The sequence below is a fragment of the Pararge aegeria genome, chromosome 16 (assembly GCF_905163445.1).
Source record: "Pararge aegeria chromosome 16, ilParAegt1.1, whole genome shotgun sequence".
Classification (NCBI taxonomy): domain Eukaryota; kingdom Metazoa; phylum Arthropoda; class Insecta; order Lepidoptera; family Nymphalidae; genus Pararge; species Pararge aegeria.
In genome coordinates this window covers 1,054,684-1,076,412 of record NC_053195.1, presented here as the reverse complement: position 1 = coordinate 1,076,412, position 21,729 = coordinate 1,054,684, and the positions used below count along the sequence as shown (strand labels likewise).

At 37.7% G+C, this 21,729-nt stretch overlaps 1 protein-coding gene across 1 annotated transcript in view; it reads left to right on the top strand.

Moving 5' to 3' along the window:
• LOC120630470 (knirps-related protein-like) overlaps positions 1–6,800 on the top strand; it is a 121,261-nt gene extending 114,461 nt beyond the window's left edge. Inside the window, exon 3 of the mRNA XM_039899711.1 lies at positions 5,442–6,800. Coding sequence (XP_039755645.1) covers positions 5,442–6,467 — 1,026 coding nt within the window. The 3' untranslated portion in view covers positions 6,468–6,800. The remainder of the gene's footprint in view (positions 1–5,441) is intronic.
• The last annotated feature ends 14,929 nt before the right edge of the window (positions 6,801–21,729 follow it).

The window sequence follows — 21,729 nt, the reverse complement described above, 5'->3', positions numbered from 1 at the left end:
TCACATCTAACTTCTGTAAGTTATGCGCGTATTAAAAGTAATTGAAATATCACTTGCTTCAACAGTGAAGTTAAACACCTTGAGGAAGCCTGCATGCCTGAGACTCTCCCGACTTGGCTTGGCACAATTATGACTAGGACAGTGGACTAAGTGGGAAACATCCCCTATAAACGTGCTCCTTGCATGCCCTGTCAAGTATTTTTTTTTAAATATATATATATTTATTTTTAAATGACATTGTGATATGGTTATAACAAAAAAAAACACCCGGCTAAGTTTGTTGTGGGCTTCTTCTTAGACCAGGACGCGATTTGAGCTTTAGTTTTAAGTTTACGAATGTGGTTATCGCCATCATCTCCCGCCACACACCGCCATCTAGCCCCAAAGTAAGCGAAGCTTTTGTTATGGGTACTAAGATAGCTGATGAATATTTTTTTGTTATGAATATAATACACATACATACTTATAATATACAGATAAACACCCAGACACTGAAAAACATTCATGTTCATCACACAAACATTTTCCAGTTGTGGGAACCGAACCCACGACCTTGGACTCAGAAAGCAGGGTCGCTGCCCACTGCGCCACTCGGCCGTCAAAGGATAGTATTGCTCTAATACTTTACAGGGCATGCAAGGAGCACGTTCTACAACATGCCGCCCTGTGTCCATCAATTTAAGGCGTAGGTGTTAAGCTGGTGTTAAGCCGGTGTTAAGCCGGCAACACCGGCAATCGCCCTTCAGCATTGCAACAATGCTGCTTAGCAACAGAAGTAGCCATGGTGGAAGTACTTCCCCGGATGATGTCTATCACAAAGAAATTCAAAAATTCATTCAATTCATTTATTTCAAGTAGGCCTAGTTTATAAGCAGTTTGGAAACGTCAAGTCAGTATGTTGTGTTTGTAGTCAACACTTATTATAGTTTATTCTCGCGCCATGGTCTGGATATTGGCCGATCAAAAGTCTAAGATTTGTAGGAGCCCTACCGAATAGGATGTATTCATGAATACTTGAGAATCAATAATGGTACCATATATGACCGCGTGTACCGCTCTAAGGGCACAAGGACGTATTAGAAGGGCCCGTTTGAATACTATAATTATTTTGACGAATATTAAACCAAATAGGTTTTTAACAGTCACTCAGAACGATATGACATGTTGTATGGAGGATTTTATATACTGAGTACCTAGTGAGAGATTTTACTCTAGTCATACCTAAGTTTAAAGTTACACGCGTACATGGTTGATATACCACGAACGCGTACGAAGCGCTTTGCATCTTCGTTTCTCATTCGCAACACAAGGATCTGGAATGCCCTTCCAGCTTACATTTTCCCCAGTTCTTCCAAGAGTGCATAAACGTCTTCTAGACTCCGCGCTCTCGCTTGCACTTCAAGCCTTGAATGGAACGCCTCAGAGCGAGGTAACGCCGCATACGACATGTTTTTTCGTGCGTGCAGCCTGTTCCATCGAATTATAAGAAGTTGTCCCGTCAAAAACGTAACAGTATCATTACTGTTACGTTACTAACCGCGTTGGATAAACATTTGGACTTCCGTTTCTGTATAAAATGGATAGGCCTCTTCTAGATGAGATCATTGCTTCCTATCAGACAGTCTAAGGCTAACGCTGAGTAGTAAGAGTAATCTTGGTCGGAGTTTCTACGACTACGCGGACATAAACTCACGATGCAAATATTAAGTATTGCGACTAATGCTTGACGATTATATCCGAACTACCCCTTTACCCCTAATACGGAACCTCACGGTATGTATAGAGGGGGCATAACGCATTTTACTTACGTGACGATTTCTTTGAGTTAACTCGTACCTGCGTTAAAGAAACCCTCAACTAAATGAAACTATTAAAACTAAATACAGGTTTTTCCCGACACAACTTGACTCTAAAATTTACTGAGGTATTTATTTCTTTACCTTTGAACCGATGAAAACATATAGTCTATTATCGGTTATTGGTACATTTTGTAACAAGTTTTTTTTCATATAGCGATTCAAAACATATCTACCAATAGTTTTTAGTACTTTTCCGCCAAGAACCAGCAAGAAGCTCGACGGTACGACGGTCAGCTGTTTAGGTATATTAATATTTCAAAGTGACACCTCACAATTTGTATTCGTCTAAAACTATTTATTAATATGGCTTCAATTCTAAATTATTATACACATGTATGGTATAATACAAAATAAATAAATTATAGGTGGCTAAGGTGGCAATTATTGATACTATATGAATTGATATTATCGCTTTGTCAACACAATAATAATAGAAACCAAAATGCATAAATATAAAAGCCTAGCGTGCTTAGCGGCATGTCAAGTAAGGGTCAAAGGTGCTAAGCTTCTACGGCCGTTCCTATGTCCTGATATTAACAAATATATAATTGTGTATATGCATAATAAACGGCTGTATCGGTTTCCGCATTACTAAACTAGATGGCGCCACAAAGATCCTGCATCACACTAACATAGTGTTCACAAAAAATTACCATATATACAACTTCCAAATATGCAAGGTTGGACCTCGGTCGCCGAGCACGATCACCCGTTTGGAGGAAGATCTTCCCATTTGTAGTATATCCTACACCCCCTAGGTCTAGGATATTCTACTACGGATAACAAGATACTGGGTTTAATTTCTGGGCAGGAAACACAGTTATTATATAATATAACTCAGCTGTATACACTTAATGAATTCTACGTCAATACACACATCGCCATCTAGCCCCAAAGTAAGCGTAGCTTGTGTTATGGGTACTGAGATGACTGATAATTATTTTTATGAATAATATACGTAAATACTTTTTTTTTATTGTTTATAATTACAATTAAAAATTAGGATATTTTAGCACAAAGTGTGTGAAACGAGGAAACGGAATTATTTTCCCATTTATAAGATACATTACGAATATTTTTATAATTTTTATAGTGTTTTTACCTATTGGGAGAAATATCTATTTTAAAATTTTAAAATGCATGTAAAAAAAACCGACAGGATTTGAGCCTGTAATTCTCCTGGCAATCTAAATCCTGGCAATCGTGGCCTTAGCGCTTTGACTAAGCTACGACTCTCCAACTTTAAAGTCACTTTCTTTAATTCAGAAGTTTTAAGGCTGTGAAAGATGAGCAAACGCCGAATCCTTCACTCGTTCAAATAGTTTAGATATACCTGTATACAAATAAACTATAAACACAAGCAGCAAACCGATTATGCGTACTCAGCGACGTGGGGCGCATCCCAGCCAGTTTATCTGATCCATTAATTATAACATCAAACTAGTACAGGAAAGCTCACTTTTATGCGCCGATCAGGTTGGGCCAGTTGAGTTCAACGGGTCGCGCGGGTCATGTGAAAATTATGTGTCGTATCGATTAACTATAATATAGATGCCGACTCGGTATTACTTCTAGGTAATGCAGGTAACCATTTCTCTAGCTGTAAATGTATTTTCTTCTTAGTGAGCTTTCCAATTGTACATCCTACTTATCTATGCATGCAAATAAGAACTCGCTAGCATAAATATTTCTAAGCAGCATTTCTGTGGTCCGAACTGAAGGGCTCGTGGTATTATATACACATGAGGCTTTACACCTATGCCTCAGGTTGACGGACTTTGTAGGGCTTGTTCCTTTCTTCTTTAAAGTCCAGGTCAGCTGACTCTTTTTCTAATATATCTCGTGCTATGTTCTCGGGGTATGAGAAACTACCTACGTCACTAATATTACATTTTGCAAGCTCATCAATATTATATACGTTTTGGACTATTGTCTATACCCATTGGTTTTGCTTATTTAACAAAATTAAATATTATTTATAACAAAACATAAAAACCTTTTAAAGTATCGATTACTGAAGACAATCTTAAAAGTGATAAAAATAACCTTGAGTATTGTTATTTTAAAAATGTCACCTTCGCAGTGCTAAAACAGTATAGTAGCGGCTGCGCGGGCGCCGATTTTATCTGCTATTTGATCTCGAGCGGCGTTTACACGTTCGCAAGTGCTGGTTCGCAGTAACAAGCGACAGCGTGTGAAATGTTATGAAATATGACGCGAGGCTTCAGGCTTGGCTAGTCATCCCACCGCCAAAGAATTCATGCCGCGAAACAATTGAGCGACGATCCCTCTTAAAAACAGTTAGGTAATATAACATGCCGTACCATTAAAAGGTTAGCCTGCTTCTCTCTTAGACTATATTTTCTCTAGCCAAGAGTTATCTTGTAGAGAAAATATAGAAAGTATATAAATATTAGTGAAACCTGATTTCATCTTTTCACCAAGTGTTCGATCTCCCAACTGCATTTCCTGATGTGGGGTCATCAATGCAGCTTGGAGCTCGTCCACCGGGTCTATATATGTGCCGCCCAATATTAGTCGCAATACATATTTGGTCTTTGCATTAAAAGTTTCACATCGTTTTTTTTTCACGAGAGTTTCGCGAGAAAAACGATGTGAAACTTTTAATGCAAAGACAAAATATGCCAGCCAGCGAGCAAATAAAACAAAATTCCTGAATTTATTTCAATCTGCTTTAAATTAAAAAACATTTGCTAAACAGCATAACAAAATCAATTAAAATGCAAATGACGAATTCACACGCAATGAAATTAATGTAAATAAGAATTTATTATGCGTATTTTTAAAAATTGCTACTTTGACGCGATCGCGCCCGCTGCTAGTAGGTTACTGTGATGAACCACTGAGATTCGGATCACGCGCGGAACGCGATTTAAAGATGGCATTGTTTTAGTTTAAATTCCTCTACTATGACGCGAGCGGTGCAATCGCACACGTTTATCATTCAACTCGTGTTCCGAAAATATTTTGGCAGCGTCCAAGTGTCCGCCCAAGATATTGATACGGCTTTGTTACTTCTGAATAATTTCCAAAAGACGTAAAGGCATTGACATGACATTATCGCGAATGTTCAATCGCCTCATACGATGTGACTCTCTTGACCTTGGAGGCCGCTGTATCGACAAACATTTTCCTTTAAATTCTGATCAAGCCGAAAGATCCAAACAATGGAGTGACTTATATAACGAGTTGAGCAAAAACCCAAGGTTGAAAAATGAAACCGTATATAAACGAGGGTAGCCGACCGGAACAGAACCTGTGGCCTATATCCAACGGAAATAGCGTCTCAAACCGTAAACACTACGTTAATAAGGCAGCGGTTTCACTTTCGACGTTACGCACTCGAGTCGTAGCCAACAGGCCGTGTAAATAAAGCCTTATTATGTTTTACTATACAAGCCTGCTAAGATAATGTTATTTTATAAATAATTTACGATGTACTCTTTTAATGATGTTATCACTTATAGAGGCCACTTAGAAACCCATGAAAATTATGATATACTGCATAAATCCCTTGTTTATTACGTTGCCCTCTAACCTTATCTTTTTCTGTCTTTCCAGTCCTTCTTCGGGCGGTCCTACAACAACCTGAACTCAATCACCGAGTGCAAGAACAACGGGGAATGCGTCATAAACAAAAAGAACCGAACGGCGTGCAAAGCGTGTCGACTTCGCAAGTGTCTCATGGTCGGAATGTCAAAATCCGGCTCCAGATACGGGAGAAGATCTAACTGGTTCAAAATACACTGCCTTCTGCAAGAACAACAACAAGCTGCCCAATCGCATTCGCCCCCCAGACTGCCGCAATCTCCTCATCTTGCACCGCCGTTTCCACCTCATCTCTTCCCTGGACTTGCGCGACCTAGGACAAAAGAAGAGCTGGCTCTATTAGGCCTTGATGACTACAAAGCTCCCTGCTCCGGATCCCCAGATTCTCATCGAAGTGGATCATCCCCCAAGCTAGACGAAAAGGCTCGGATAACTCAATGTAGACCCCCTGATAGACCTTTGACGCCTCCTAGAGATTCCTTCCTCCCTTTACCTTTAGCCTTGCCCCACTTCCCACATTCACCTTTCCTACACCCGCAGCACTTTAACCCGTTCCCACAAAATCATCATCACTTACTCTTTCCACCAGGGTTCCACCCACTTTACTCTAGACATTTATTAGATCACGCAGCGCTTAGACAAGTGGCTGAAAATAACAACGATGTAAGAATCGATGACAATAACACTGATTCTTCGAAGCGATTCTTCTTGGATGAGATTCTTAAGCAGCAGCGGTCTATACAACCAACCCCACAAGAAGATGTGATATCTGAAGCAGAGTTTGTACCGACTCCTCCAGCTGAGAGGAGAACATCTGAATCTCCTCTGCAAGAGAACCCGATGGATCTGTCCGTGAAGTCTGATGGTAGATCGAGTTCTGCGCGACGGCGTTCTGACGACAGTGAGATTATAACTCCCGATAATGATGATCCTGAATCCGGGAGTGACCGAGCATCTGCCAGTGAAGAAGAAGATTTGTCGTTCTCCCAAATAAAGAGGATCAAACTCCACCCCTTAGATCTGACAACCAAAGTCTGATGCCATTTAAAGGAGGCGCTATTATAGCGTTTTTATGACTTTAATTTTTTTGTCACCATATTGGTGGCCAGTAAATCGTATGGTGGTTATAAATAAGATGTAGAGACTTGGGGAAGTCAGTTTTGTGAATTGTTATCGATTGAATAAAGAGTCTATCCAAATACGTATCTTAAGTAGTTAGTTAATGAAATGTTATTGGTACTTAAACCCCGGTTGAAGGATGTACAAATTGTGTGTAAATACTAAATTATTTGTACTGTAAGATTTAGGTTAGTTAGCTGGTTTTAATAAAATGCAAAAATGGACCAATTGTTGCATCCAATTTTTAACGGAAAAAAGTATCTAATATAACTGCGTATATTTTTGTATAACTTTAATATAATTTATTCAATTTTAGTAGAATTTTGATCGAAGTGTCGTTTGAAGGTTTAAAATGTGTTAACATCGGGTGCTTTGTGAAATTTGTTAGTTCTTCGATTTATATCTTATAGTAAATATAGTAATAAAATAGCAGAAGTTCAGTTTTATACATTATGAATTCGAAACATTCCATTTGTACGGGAATTAACACATATTGTTAATTGTTAAAAACTCGAAACTTAAACATTCCTATAAATTTGCTCAATTGATATTATTTAAACATATAACTATTTTTTACTAAACTCTTTACTTCAAATGTACTCAATGTAGTAAAATTTATAGTCGAACACATACTCAGATGTAATATTTTGTGAGAAATGTTTTTGTATATAATGTTTAATTAAGTAGCATGTTTTTATTTTCTATGAAACTGATTTAATGAATGCATTCCAACTTCCACGGAAGACGTACAAAATAAAATATTCACGCACTCGAATTTCTATCGTTTTATTTATAAATGACCCTTAAACTTCATTTTTATTCATCATCATCACCCACTATTGGTACTCATAGTAGTGGGATACAGGTTGTTTTAAATAGTTTCATCATTACCGTATGAACCCATACCGGACCACTACAGGGCACGGGTCTCCCCTCAGAATGATAAAGGCTTAGGCCGTAGTCCACTACGCTGGCCAAGTGTAGATTGGTAGACTTCACACAGGTTTGAAAAAATTCTAGATAATTCTCAAGATGTCACCATGTTATGTTAATGAAACTCGTGTTGAATGACAACCACTTTATTATCAAAATACTCATAACAGTTTCGTTACAATGATTCTTTCACTTTTAAAGTAGGTATTTTGATAGCTTAAACGCACATAATTTCGACAAGTTAGAGGTGATCTAACTCAGTCCTCCCAAATTAGTTATAAACAATATCCGGTAGTTTAAATTAATAATTACAAATCGTTGTAAATATTATCCCTATCCCTATCCCTACTAATATTATAAATGTCAATGTAAGTTTGTTTGTTACGCTTTCACGCAAAAACTACTTAACCGATCCTCATGAAACTTTGTACACATATTTTTGGAAGTGTTAGAAGTAGTATAGGATAATTTTATCCCGACATTAAGATCGGTTCCTTTGGGAGAGGGAATGAGTGTTAGACGATTTTACACCATAACTCCGACGGATTATAACCGATTTAAATAATTATTGTTGTACTATAGAGGTTACAATATGTGTTTAATTTTGCCTAAACTGTAGTTGGAGATAGGGAACAGAACTCCTCGACACTGAATACTTTATTTTTTTCTAATCTAAATTTAATGCCACATCAAAAAACTAAATCAAAAGCAGACGTAGTCGCGGCCAACAGCTATTTATAAAATATTTGCACGCCATGTTCCTATGACAAAAGGTGGCATTTTAATGCGAACGAACACCAAAACTGTACCACATTTAGCAAATAAAGATTATTTGATTTGATTTGAAAAGGGAGAGCGAAGTCCTTACCTCCCATTATATGAAAAGAGTCGCTAGTCAAAACATACTACCACGGAATTTGGAAACCCTACAAAAGACATATCTCTAGATGCTTATCGGTTGATTTATTGATTATTAACTATCTAACCAATCCGCACTGGGCCAGCGCGGTGGACTACGGCCTTAACCCCTTCTCACTGTGGGAAAAGACCCGTAATGGGTTGATATTTTTATTTATTTATTTATTAGGTTCACCAACAGATTATACACTGAGACAAGCTTAGGGACTACAAAATTGAGAAATATAAAGTTGTAGTGTAAACCCAATTACTGGCAAACCGGCATGCGTATCTGAAAAAACAAACACACAAGTGCGGGTTCGCAAGTTTATGATGCTGATAATGATGATTTGTAAAAATACCCCAGACCGACGCGACGGCCTAAAATAATGAACTCTACAACGTGTTACCAAATTACAAAAAAACTGTTGAAGGGTGCATAAGTATGTTTCGCATTAAACATAAGCTTATAGAAAAGTCCTATTATAGTATAAAGGACTACGTAATCGATAAAAAAGCTTGGGTGTACATTATTGCTCTAACCAGGTTGCTCTTCTAATAATTTAAAATGACATTGTGAGATGGTGATAACAAAAAAAAACACCCGGCAAGTTTGTTGTGGGCTTCTTCTTAGACCAGGACGCATTTGGAACCCTCGTAGCTTTAGTTTTAAGTTTACGAATGTGGTTATCGCCACCACTACCGTGTGGTTCTTATGTACGCATCAAAAGTGCCACCTATGGGCCTACTTGAATAAAGATATTTTTGACTTTTTTTTGACATAAGGAATCACCCTGTAACAATCAAAAGAAGCATATTAATGCAAACAAATTAAAAACATTCCAATTGTTTATTTATGACAACCCTATTGAAGATAAAAGGCCGACACGCGCATAGTGCTTTCGTTTAGCGAAGCGCACCAAATAAAGTGACAGTTTTCAATTGATTTTAATTTATCATGTGATGTTAGGGCTATATCTGTATTCTATAATAAAAACTATGGCAGTGGTTTACTTAACACGTTGGCTGCTGAAAACACAACGTTTGTGTTTTAAAACTACGTAACGCGTGTGCGGCTCAAACACGCTAGGCGTGTTAAAATAAATGTACCTACAAGGATGCGGCCGAACACGCTGGGCGTGTTTTTCCGGCGTTCTGCGACTGCGGCAAACACAAACGCTGTGTTGTTTAAATATACTGCTAGAGCGGCCTTTACGCAACAATTGTGTTAAAAAACTAGGAGCGTTTCGGTTTCACAGATAAATCTCAGTGATATATAAATAATGTACCTCTAAAGCCCGTGAAGTAATATTAAAGTTTTCATTTAAACTTTTATGTCCCTTTCTAATGAGAGAAAAGATGCCCCGCAGTGTGACATTAATTAGTCAAACGATGATGATAATGATGTGAGGAAAACCCCGCATTCGTCGGGCATACCTTATTTCTGTTTAAAGGGAAGGGTAGCGGAATAGTTTAGTATAAGTGAAGCGAATGCACTTGGCATAATCAACACGTCGGCGTAGCCGTGAAGCTATCGCCATCGGAAATTTAAATCAGTCCCGACCTGGATTGAACTTGCTACCTTCGTGTATCACGATGTCTTTGAGGGAGATCGTATGGATTACAAAGTGCGCTTTTCTAAGTCGCAAACAGTTTACAAGTTGAAACCTTCGATCTATAATGCACTGGTTATGTAGTCCAATACTAAATATCTGAAATAATAAATTTAAAATTCGCGGTATTTCCAACACCCGTGGCGCTGAGGGTTATGGTTTTAAGTGGGAGATCAGGGTTTTATCCCCGGTGGCGGCCATTTTCTCTGGTCTGGTCTGGTTGGTGGCTTCATCTATGACTAGATTCCACGCTCCCGACAAAGACGTGACGTGACGCTACCTGTTAGGGCTGCTACGACATTATACGAGCAAGTGGGTCACCTGATGTTAAGTGTTCACCGCCCATCTTCAGCACCAGAGGAGCCACTGATGCGTGATGATTTGTTTATCCGCCCCTTGAATAACCCTAGATTGTATTTTGGAGGAAACCCATCAGATGGGAGATTGTCCCACAATTTGCAAGTGCGCGGTAGAAATGATCTGGTATTTCGAATAGTAGAAGAATACCAGGCATCCAGATGATGAGGGTGAAGTTTATTTCGTGAGATTCAACGATTTTATTTCGTGACGTCAAGGGCTAACTTGTAAATAAATAAAAAAAAATCCTTACTTAAAATAAGAGTTTCGGTCACTTTTCTCACATTCTCACGGAAAACATTTTTTTTTATTCCACTACAAATTAGCCCTTGACTGCAATCTCACCTGGTGGTAAGCGATGATACAGTCTAAGATGGTAGCGGGCTAACCTGTTAGGGAGTGCGGTAGTAATACCCCTCATCAGTTTCAACGCGTCATCACACTGGAAAAACAAATTGCTTAGCGGCACGTCTTTATCGGTAGGGTGGTAACTAGCCACGGCCAAAAACTCCCACCAGTACAGACCAGAGAAAATTCAGTAATTATAAATTCCCAAAGAGCCTGTAAATACACTGGCAGCTACTTCCTTCAGACCCGAACTCAGCAATGCTTGGAAGCGGAAGCTACCTGTCGGTAGTACTTCCCCAGACGAGCTCTATTACCAAAGCTATATTACTACTAACGTACAACAAGATGAGACCAATTTTGGGTGTCGTTTAAAATTAAAAAAATAAATATATTAATATATGACACTACACACAGCGCCATCTAGCCCCAAAGTAAGCGTAGCTTGTGTTATGGTACAAAGATGACTGGTGAATATTTTTATGAATAATATACATACATTTGTTTACTCTTAATATATATAAATCTCCTGTCACGATGTTTGTCCGCGATGGACTCCTAAACTACTGAACCGATTTTAAATTAAATTGGCACTCCGTAAGCAGTCTGGTCCAACTTAAGAGATAGGATAGCTTAGATCTTTAAGTAAAGTCACAATTTTATTTTATTGCAAATTATTTGTCTATAATTAATTGTCAGTCACATGTTATATGTATATACAACTATACTCATTTAAGGCTTAGCGATACTGAATACTTTAAAAACAAAATCAAACGCAGACGAAGTCGCGGGCAACAGCTAGTATACCTATAAACACCCAAACACTGAAAAACATTCGTATTCATCACACAAAGATTTGCCAGCTGTGAGAATCGAACCCACGGTCTCGGACTCAGATAGCAGGGTCACTGCCCACTGCGCCAATCAGCCAACAAAAAAAATAAAAATAAGATGCTTAAAAATATCTTAATACCTCAACTCTACGTTTTCATTAATTATAATATCTTAAATTATACGTAGATTCTTGAATATTACTAGCAAAAACTTATTCATTTCAATTAGGAACTAGGTAGTTCTTTTTTTGCATATTAATTATGCAGTAACTAAAGGAACACAAAAGGTATGACGTCTGTAGATTAATTAAATCGAGTTGGCTATATAAAAAGTGACATGTGTTCTATAATTTGTTCTACTAACATTGCCACATCATATGAGCTGGAGAATCCGGTTTTATGGCTAAAAATAGATACTCTTTATTGCACGCAAATTCGTCACAGATAAAAAAACACAGGTCCAGCACTAATCGGTGTGTACGCGAAGTCGCACCGGCGCGGAGCCCTATCCCGCCCTATTCCTCTATCGCTTAGCGGCACGCCTTTTTCTGTTTAGAGCCAGACCAGACCAGCTGTTTAGCCTCGCGAGAGAAAACGCGTAGTATCAAAAACTGACGGCTAACCTTCACTAGTTGGAGAGGCACCTAAAGAAGATCAGACCAGACCCGGAAAAAATCAGAAGACCAGAAATTATCAGGAATCGAACACGCCAATTTAATCTCCATTATAAAACCACTGTGCCATGGGGTAAATTACGGGACGTTCGGGAGAGTTTACGTCTATAAGTAAGATATTTATCATCATCATCATACCTATTACCGGCCCACTAAAAAGCATGGGTCTTCTTTCAGAAGGAGAAGGGATCAGGGTTTACTCCACCACGCTGGCCAAGTGCGGATTGGTAGACTTCACACGCTGTTGAGAACATTATGCAGAACTCTCAGGCATGCAGGTTGCCTTCACCGTTTAAGTGATATTTAAATTGCTAAAATTAAAACGCACATAACTCCGATAAGTTAGTGGCGCGTGCCGGGGCTCGAACACAGTCTCCGCGAAAGGAAAGCCGATGTTATGACAAGTGTCTGGATTTAAAATTTAATAGTCATATGCTAAATTGCAATAAACTCGTCGTACATAAAAAAATGGCACGCCAGAAAGTGCCCAACTGTTAGCACTATTCTCATTTACAACACCAAAAAATGTAAACAGTTGAAGCTATAAAAAAATATTCTATTCTAGCCAATATTTACATTACGTTACTATCCTAAAGCGAGTATATTATATTCTATGCAATCGAAATCGGAGCTACTATCGCGAGACACAAAATTAATGATTGTTAAACTGTTGAATTATTTTGAAGAGCAATCTGCTGAGTTTTTTACCTGCTTCTTCTCGGTAGACCCGGTGCTAGAGTCACTACAGTATAGATTTGACGTTACAAAACTCGTCGACGTATTTACAGTAGGCCTACTTGAAAGAAATGAATTTTAAATTTAGAATTTCTTGGATAACTGTTCCAATTCTGATTCTAATACCATAAACCACGAGCACATTGCACCTTGCACTAACAAAATCAATGTACGCCGAAATAAATCGCTTGCAATTATCAATTTATCGGTTGTCGGGATGCCTTACGAAAATATATGAGAGTCAAAAGATCATTGTGTTTCAATTATTGCTAAATACGATTGCATGATTTAGTGCCTCGCTGTGGTAATTAGGTACCAAGTGAATGTATCTTAATACCAAATACCTGGTATCTAAGCTTAGATTCTAAAGCTTTAGTGGAAATTAACTAAGAAAATTAAGCTTAATTTTCTATACTCCACGAAAAGCAGGAGAATCGGTATGGTTTAATTTATAATTTCTTCAATCCTTATACTCCACAACAAACAGATCTTCGGCAATGTACCCTCTACACACGTTTCGCTCCGAAGCATCCTCAGGAGATGTTCACTTTACAATGAATAATTGTTAAAATAATTGTTTTAATAATATATCATGGATGAAATTGCTAATAGGAATCATTATTCAAACCTCAATATAATATGCCAGCGTAGACACTTAGCAGGTCTCGATATCTCGTAATGATTTTTAAATGATCTGCTAGAGGTATTTAGATAAGATAAAAATTTATAAATTAAGTTATTGCACAACATAACATATATTAGCAACCCCATTCAGTACTTTGGTGAGATGGCAGTGAAATAACGCTGCAAATAAAGAAGCACTTGAATTCGAAATTTATTGATTTAAAATAGACATAATACATAGAAGCCGGGGCGGAATTCCAAGTTGGCTCCAAATTTTAATATACTCATAGTTTCGTACAACTAATGAGATGTAGTTTGCCTTTTACTGTTTTCACATAAAATACTAGACCAATATTGATGCAGGACTTTGTATTTATATGCAATTAAACATTACGGAAGATTTTAAGACATTCTTTGCAGTCTTAGGCCACTGAAGGGTACTCACAAGTTACAAGGTTTTTTAATTTTGTTTTATTAGAAATATTTAGTGTAACAAATCACCGTCGTAGAATCCAGACCATAACAACAACAATACAAGTAACAAATGTAGACAAAATTATCTCTCGGCTCGCGTCTTAACCCTACAAGTATAAATAGGCACTAAAGCCCCTGACAACATCCGCCCCGGCCTCTGTGTGATTCATACCTTACATATTGTTGATTGATTGATTAAATGAATAAATGGCTATACAATAAAGCGTGTCTGTCAATATATTATATGCACATGTCCATCTGTCCGCTGCAATAGAAATAGCATTGTGAAATTAATTCCACGTATAAAAGCGCGCCACGTCCGTAATAAAAGAGTGTGAAAATTAACACCTCATAGTTAAAAGCCTCGGCGAAAGGAGACGCGAAATTATATTTTAAGATGTTATGATGCGTCATATTTCCTGTAATTAGGGTTGCCATTCTTATATAAATGGCATATTGTAATTTCGGCATCGGCGGTAGGAGAACCGAAATTAAAAACGCATCGCAGGTGCCGAAAATGTTTATATGCATTTTAACATTTATGAAATTAATATTTCCTCCAAGGGTAGGTAAGTATATTAATAAAAAATATATAAAAATTACAAAAAGAACCGATCGGTTTATAAATGACAGAGTTCTAGGTATCAAAAATAAAAAAACAATAAAAAAATATACAACCGAACATAGAAAATCCTTCTTTTTTGTAAGTCGTGTCTCGAAGAGCACGTGTATAAAGAAAAAAACTATTGCAACGAAACACAATAGGGTAAAAAGTAACAGAACTTTGTTCTAGGGTGGGCTTAAAGGCAACCTGAGCGTGCGAAGTTAGGAAAATAGTTTTATTTTAGAGAAGATTTTGCAAGCTTTCCGCACACACACACATACACACACACACACGCATACGCGAAACTTATAACATCCCGTTGTTTAGGTACACGTACAACGGACGATTCAGGCCAACCAAGGGAGGGAGACAGGCCCAGGAAAAGAAAAGAAGAAAAAAGATCCCGTCAATTTTCGTTGAGGTTAAAAAACTGTAGTAAGTAAAAATTAAAACGTAATATGTTTTGATGGTAATTTGTCTATTATCAGATGCCTATGACTTCGTCCGCTTTCTTTATTATGCTATAAGAAATATATAAAATAGTGAAATGGGTATATATACGTATATACCCACTTTACTCTTTTATAGTGTGACAACAGCGCCTATATTTAAATTTATCTAGTGCGTTTATATTGCCCAAATCCAAGTTAATCGCCTAATTTATATATTATATAGTAGTATATATAAATAGTTTAAGTGTTAAAAGTGCGTACGAAAAGTTTTCGTTGATGCAAACCCACTGATAGTTAGGTTACTAAAACTTGAATTTCAATTTTATGGATGGATTTCTGGAATAAAAATAGTTCTACACTAACTGTTACATTATCTACCTAAATTTGAAAGCCCGGTCAAAATCTGTTAAGTCATCCCAAAAAATTGGCCTAGACTAAGCGATAGGAAATATGATTCAAAGTAATTGAATAACCTCGACTGCAATAAAATGAACTCAAACGCGTTTTAGTCAAAAGAAGTAACGCATGTGAGTATATAGGGCCTTAGAAAGAAGAGGCTTCGGCGAAACAGTGTAGCATATTTACTACTCCCCGTCAATACGAGACCTTTAGCCTGAAGCAACACAATAACAGACCACCTCACCATACGCCTTAGTTTATGGGATCATAAAATAAATTCTATTCCACCGTAACTCATGAAATCTTCAATGAGATGAGTAGAATGACTCACTGAAATGGAAAGAAAGACCTATGTCCTGACTCACTCATCGACTCACTGTGATTGAACGAAATACTAATGTACTGTTTATCTCGTTCTATCCTTTAGTTGAGTAGCGATAGACCTGTAGATGATTATTGGATACAAGCAGGCGTTACTTTGCGGAAATCCATGATATATTATGAAAATTAAGCTTAATTTGCTTTAACAATTATTCATTGTAAAGTCAACATCTCCCGAGGATGCTCCGGATTCTGAGCGAAACGTGCGTTGATGGTACATTGCCGAAGATGTTTGGTGTGACTGTGAAGTGTGAGAAATTATAAATTAGACCGTACAGATTCTCCTGTTTTTCGTGGACTACAGCAAATTAAGCGTAATTTTCATATTCAATAATATTTCCTACCCAAATTTTCCTATTGGACTAGGATTTTTTTTATTTCATCTTGAGAGCACAAAAAATATCAAACTAATTTGTTAATTTGTAGTCAATACTGTACATTCTAAATGGCTCGTAACACTGATAACAGTTCCATTCATATGTATTGTAAAGAAGCTGGTGGTGCTCCTTTAATAAGAAAAATAATAAAAATCTGTTTAAGAACACCCACTGTCAAATACCCGGTGTACGAACAGCCTGTGTACGAACCTCGATCCTATGTGCGAGCACCGTGTGTACGAACACCCAGTGTACGGCCATTCTATGTACCATCACCCTGTGAACAAACACCCCGTGTACGCCTTTGAGCAGTAACAAAGAAACTTTGCGTAACTCTGTGTAACTTAGCTCAAACTAAGTACAATCGTAGGTATATTCGGAGGCTTCGAACAAGTCATAACATCACCCGACTGGCTGCAGTCACATGTGAACGGCGCTCCTTGACCCAACACACGAGCATCTCCGAGCAGCGAGGTCGATGTACTAGAAGCGCCTATAGCACGGAATAAGTTATAGCACATATGATTATAGACTCACGAGAACATTCAATTATAAATATAAATAAATAAATATACTACACCAAAAACACATCGCCATATAGCCCCATAGTAAGCGTAGCTTATGTTACGGGTACTAAGATGATTGACGATTTTAATTAATAAGATACATAAAAATTTACAATATACAGATAAACACCCAGACACTGAAAAACATTCGTGTTCATCACACAAATATTTTCCAGTTGTGGGAATCGAACCCACGGCCTTTGACTCAGAAAGCAGGGTCGCTGTCCACTGCGCCAATCGGCCGTCAACTTTATGAGTACAATACACACACAGGTCCCTCACCGATTTAACCCACGGTAGTCAATCTCCAGGGAGGTTTTTAACTATACAAACACGGTTGCACTCTCTATTAGCAAGCCTCTACTATTTTTTTACGACCTCCCTGGCGCAACGGTGAGCGCTGTGAATTTAAGTAGGAGGTCCTGGGTTCGATTCCCGGCAGGGGTAATTTTGGAATTTATAATTTCCAAATCTTCTCTGATCTGGTGGGAGACTTTGGCCGTGGCTAGTTACCCTACCGACAAAGACGTGCCGGTAAGCGATTTATTGCTCTGATGCGATGTTGCGTAGGAACCGATTAGGGGTATGACTATCATACTCTCAAACAGGTTAGCCCGCTACAATCTTAGACTGCATCATCACTTACTACCAGGTGAGATTGCAGTCAAGGGGTTGCTTGTAGAGGAATAAAAAAAAAACTAATCCGAGATGACGGGAAAGAGATCTGGCAAAGACCAATAGCAGGTTTCGTCACGACGTTTTCCTGCATTTAACGGTGAAAGAAAATATCAAGCAAGTGATATTTTTTTAATTCTTAAAACTACAATGCAAATAACTCCGAAAAGCGAACTCGGTCCCCCCGAAAGCCGAAGTCGTCACCGCTAGGCTAACACCGCTTCATATATTAAAGACAGATCTAGGTATTCTAAATCCACGTTGGCAACCATACCGCAAGTGCGCACTTGTGTAACAGTAGTAAAGCTGGCAAAACAACTGCGGTGTTATAGGTCACTCTGTACAGAATACCTAATTAGGACGCAATGCCTAATTACGCTTTCCAGCTTTCTATGTATTGCTGAGAGGCTTCGGCCGCAGCTAGTTACCTTTCTATACGAAGATTGACTTGCTTTTTTTTAAATAAGCGATAATGCAGTCTAAGATTGTAGCGGGCTTGCGTTTTAGGAAGTTTAGCAGATATATTTAACTTATAAACCAAATCGGTTACGCGACATAGTACCGGAACGAAGCTCTATAAATGAAAATATTTAATAAAAATAATAATAATAAGACCGCCTCACAATCTGTTTACAGGGCCCTCACAGGGTTCAAGTTCAAATGTATACATTAAATTGACATTCTCTTTTTAAAGTATAATTGTATATTGTAAACTTCATTGGTTTATGAGATATAAAAATATGGCATTACTCTTATGTGTAATAGTGCTGTTTCATACCTTATCGAAATTAAGCTTAATTTGCTATACTCCGCGAAAAGCAGGAGAATCTGTGTGGTGTAATTTATAATTTCTTCAATCCTTATACTCCACACCAAACAGATCCTCGGCAATATACCCTCTACGCACGTTTCGCTCCGAAACCGGAGCATCCTCAGGAGATGTTGACTTTACAATGAATAATTGTTAAGACACAACAATTAATATATCATGGATTTCCGCAAAGTAACGCCTGCTTCTATACAATATCTGTTTGCCCTTGAAAAGCTAATAAATAAATAAAAAATAATTATATAATCTTTGTGATATTGTAATGGAGTTGTAAAAATAACGCTAGATCGCTTAACGGCTCGTCTTCATTGTTAAGGCTGAGACTAGCCACGGCCGAAGGTTCACACCAGACCAGAGCAATTAAAAATTTCAGCAATTAAAAATTCCCAAACTAGGGGCAGTTTGGGAGTTTTTAGCCGAGATTCTACTACTAGGTTTCTCTTACTTCCTTTCATGAATGAATGAATGCACACCACAAAAGTACACAAAAAAGAAAAGTATAACATCACAACGTATACAATTTGGCGGCCTTATCGCTTCATAGCGATTTCTTACAGGCAACCAATGGCGAAGATAAAGAATACAGAAAATAGTGAGAAAAAAAACTGTGTTTCATGCTATTTTTTTTTCCATATTTGATGAATTACGGTTATTTAAGATTGTCAGATTATCTCAATAAAATCTTTCTTATGAAAATAAGGAAATATGATAGTGACATGTCTACACTAGAATTATATTTTACGAAATTATTGCCCTAGAGGCATTCTCCACGGAGGAAATAAATAAATAAATAAATATACTACGACAATACACACATCGCCATCTAGCCCCAAAGTAAGCGTAGCTTGTGTTATGGGTACTAAGATAGCTGTTGAATATTTTTATGAATATAATACATAAATACTTATAATATACATATAAACACCCAGACACTGAAAAACATTCATGCTCATCACACAAACATTTTCCAGTTGTGGGAATCGAACCCACGGCCTTGGACTCAGAAAGCAGGGTCGCTGCAAACTGTGCCAATCGGCCGTCAAATAGGAAATAGATACATATTCTCCATACATTTGTATGGAGAATCCTTTCTATACTATCCTTTTAATAAGACAAGTTAAAAATAGTGTTCATTTTAATTGTAATATATAACGGACCGAGCAGAAAGCCTACCTTATAATCATCATCGACGGCCGAGTGGCGCAGTGGGCACCGACCCTGCTTTCTGAGTCCAAGGCCGTGGGTTCGATTCCCACAACTGGAAAATGTTGGTGTGATGAACATGAATGATTTTCAGTGTCTGGGTGTTTATCTATATATTATAAGTATTTATGTATATAATTCATCTAATTATTCATCAGTCATCTTAGTACCCATAACACAAGCTATGCTTACTTTGGGGCTAGATGGCGATGTGTGTATTGTCGTAGTATATTTATATATTTATTATCACCATATCAACCCATTACCGGCCCACAACAGGGCCCGGGTCTCCTCCTACAATCAAGGTGGCAGTCATGTGCCTATAATCACACCGGCAGCAACACCCTTTAGACCGTAACACAGCATTGCAACAACGATGCTTAGCGGCTTGGCTTGGCATACTAACCTGGACGAGCTCTGTCACAAATCTACTGTTACTAAAAGTATACAATATTACTGCCCTAGAAAGTCAGTAACTATACGAGCGTATAACCATTAGATACTTAATTCAACGGATATTAAACCTTGTGAGAAATTCAGAAGAAGTTGATGATTTCCTCTGGGAACCGAGAGAAACTAAAGCTGCAAAACGACACATGCCTGGCATTTTTTCAATGTTGGTAAAAGTCATTGCACATTACGAAAATTCTAAAAATTATAAATATATATAAAATAAATATACTACGACAATAAACACATCGCCATCTTGACCCAAAGTAAGCGTAGCTTGTGTTATGGGTACTAAGCTGACTGATGAATATTTTTATGAATAATATCAATAAATACTTATAAAATACAGATAAACACCTAGTCACTGAAAAACATTCTTGTTCATCACGCAAACATTTTCCAGTTGTGGGAATCGAAGCCACGGCCTTGGACTCGGAAAGCAGGGTCGCTGCCCACTGCGCCACTCTGCCTTCAAAATTCAAATTCAAAAATGTATTATTGATGTAGACCTATCACAGGCACTTATGTAGCGTTCATACATTTTACATGTTAACACTAATGTTCGAGGTGATGGTGATAACTTCATTCGTTAACCAGCCGTAAAAGAGAGTAGTTATGTATAATTAATTTATTTATGTGTATATTAATTTATTTACAGCAAAACATAGTATTGCTTTCCTTAGATACATAAAAACGTCCAAATTTTAACTTTTACCTCAACGCTCTATTGTATACACTTCAATAAAAGAGAATTCCTTCACTCATTCATTCACTCATTTATAGTACCTATATCCTAAGGAACCTCAACAACTCTCAGCCAAGGAAGTACTACTTACAGTATTAGTAGGAAACAACATGTTGGTACAAGAGATCACGACAGATTGCATCATTACTACACACCGGGTGAGATTGCAGTCCGGGCTAACATGTAGTGGAATAAATAAAAACATTTAATAAAATAGCCCGGAGTTCGGAAATTACGTTAAGTCGTTGGACCCGTTAATTAACACTAACTCTGTCTCTTCTTACCATCCACCCAATTCATCTTGCCACCAAGCGATTTTACGTTTCGGTACGATGTCGCCCAGAAACCGATTAGAGGTATAGGTTCAATATAACCAGCTTACCCCTAACAGGTTAACCCGTAACCATCTGAGACTGCATCGTTACTCACCACAAGGTGAATTATCATTAACTTGTACTGGTATAATAAAAAATAGATACACACAGATTAAAGGGGTCAGCGCTGTAAGACCATAAAACAGTAACCGTTCATAATCCCAAGTTAAATCCACAATTAATTAACTGCATTTAATTTTTTAAATTAAATTAGCATCACATATTATGTAGCCTTGTTAAAAGAAGAGTAATCTGATGTGCGTAGAAACAAATTAATGCGCTGTCATCGAGTTTGTAGTTCATTAAAAATGTAAAATATACCGACTTAAGTTAAAATATAATTTATATCGATTTATGCGCTGCATCCACGAACGGAGCGACGCTAATAGTAGCAGCATAACGATAAGAGGATGCCAGTTTACTTACAGAGATCCATCACCGCAAAACTTTGCGAAATCGAATGAATATACTATTATTGTATACCACAGAGAAAATTTTATACCATAGAGTCAGAATGTGGAAGGTACATTTTGACGGTTTTATCGCTACATAACGATATCTTCCAGGCAACAAAGGCGTTAGAAGAAAATGCTGTATTGTATCTCCTACAATATACAACGTGTAACGGAATTATAAATAAT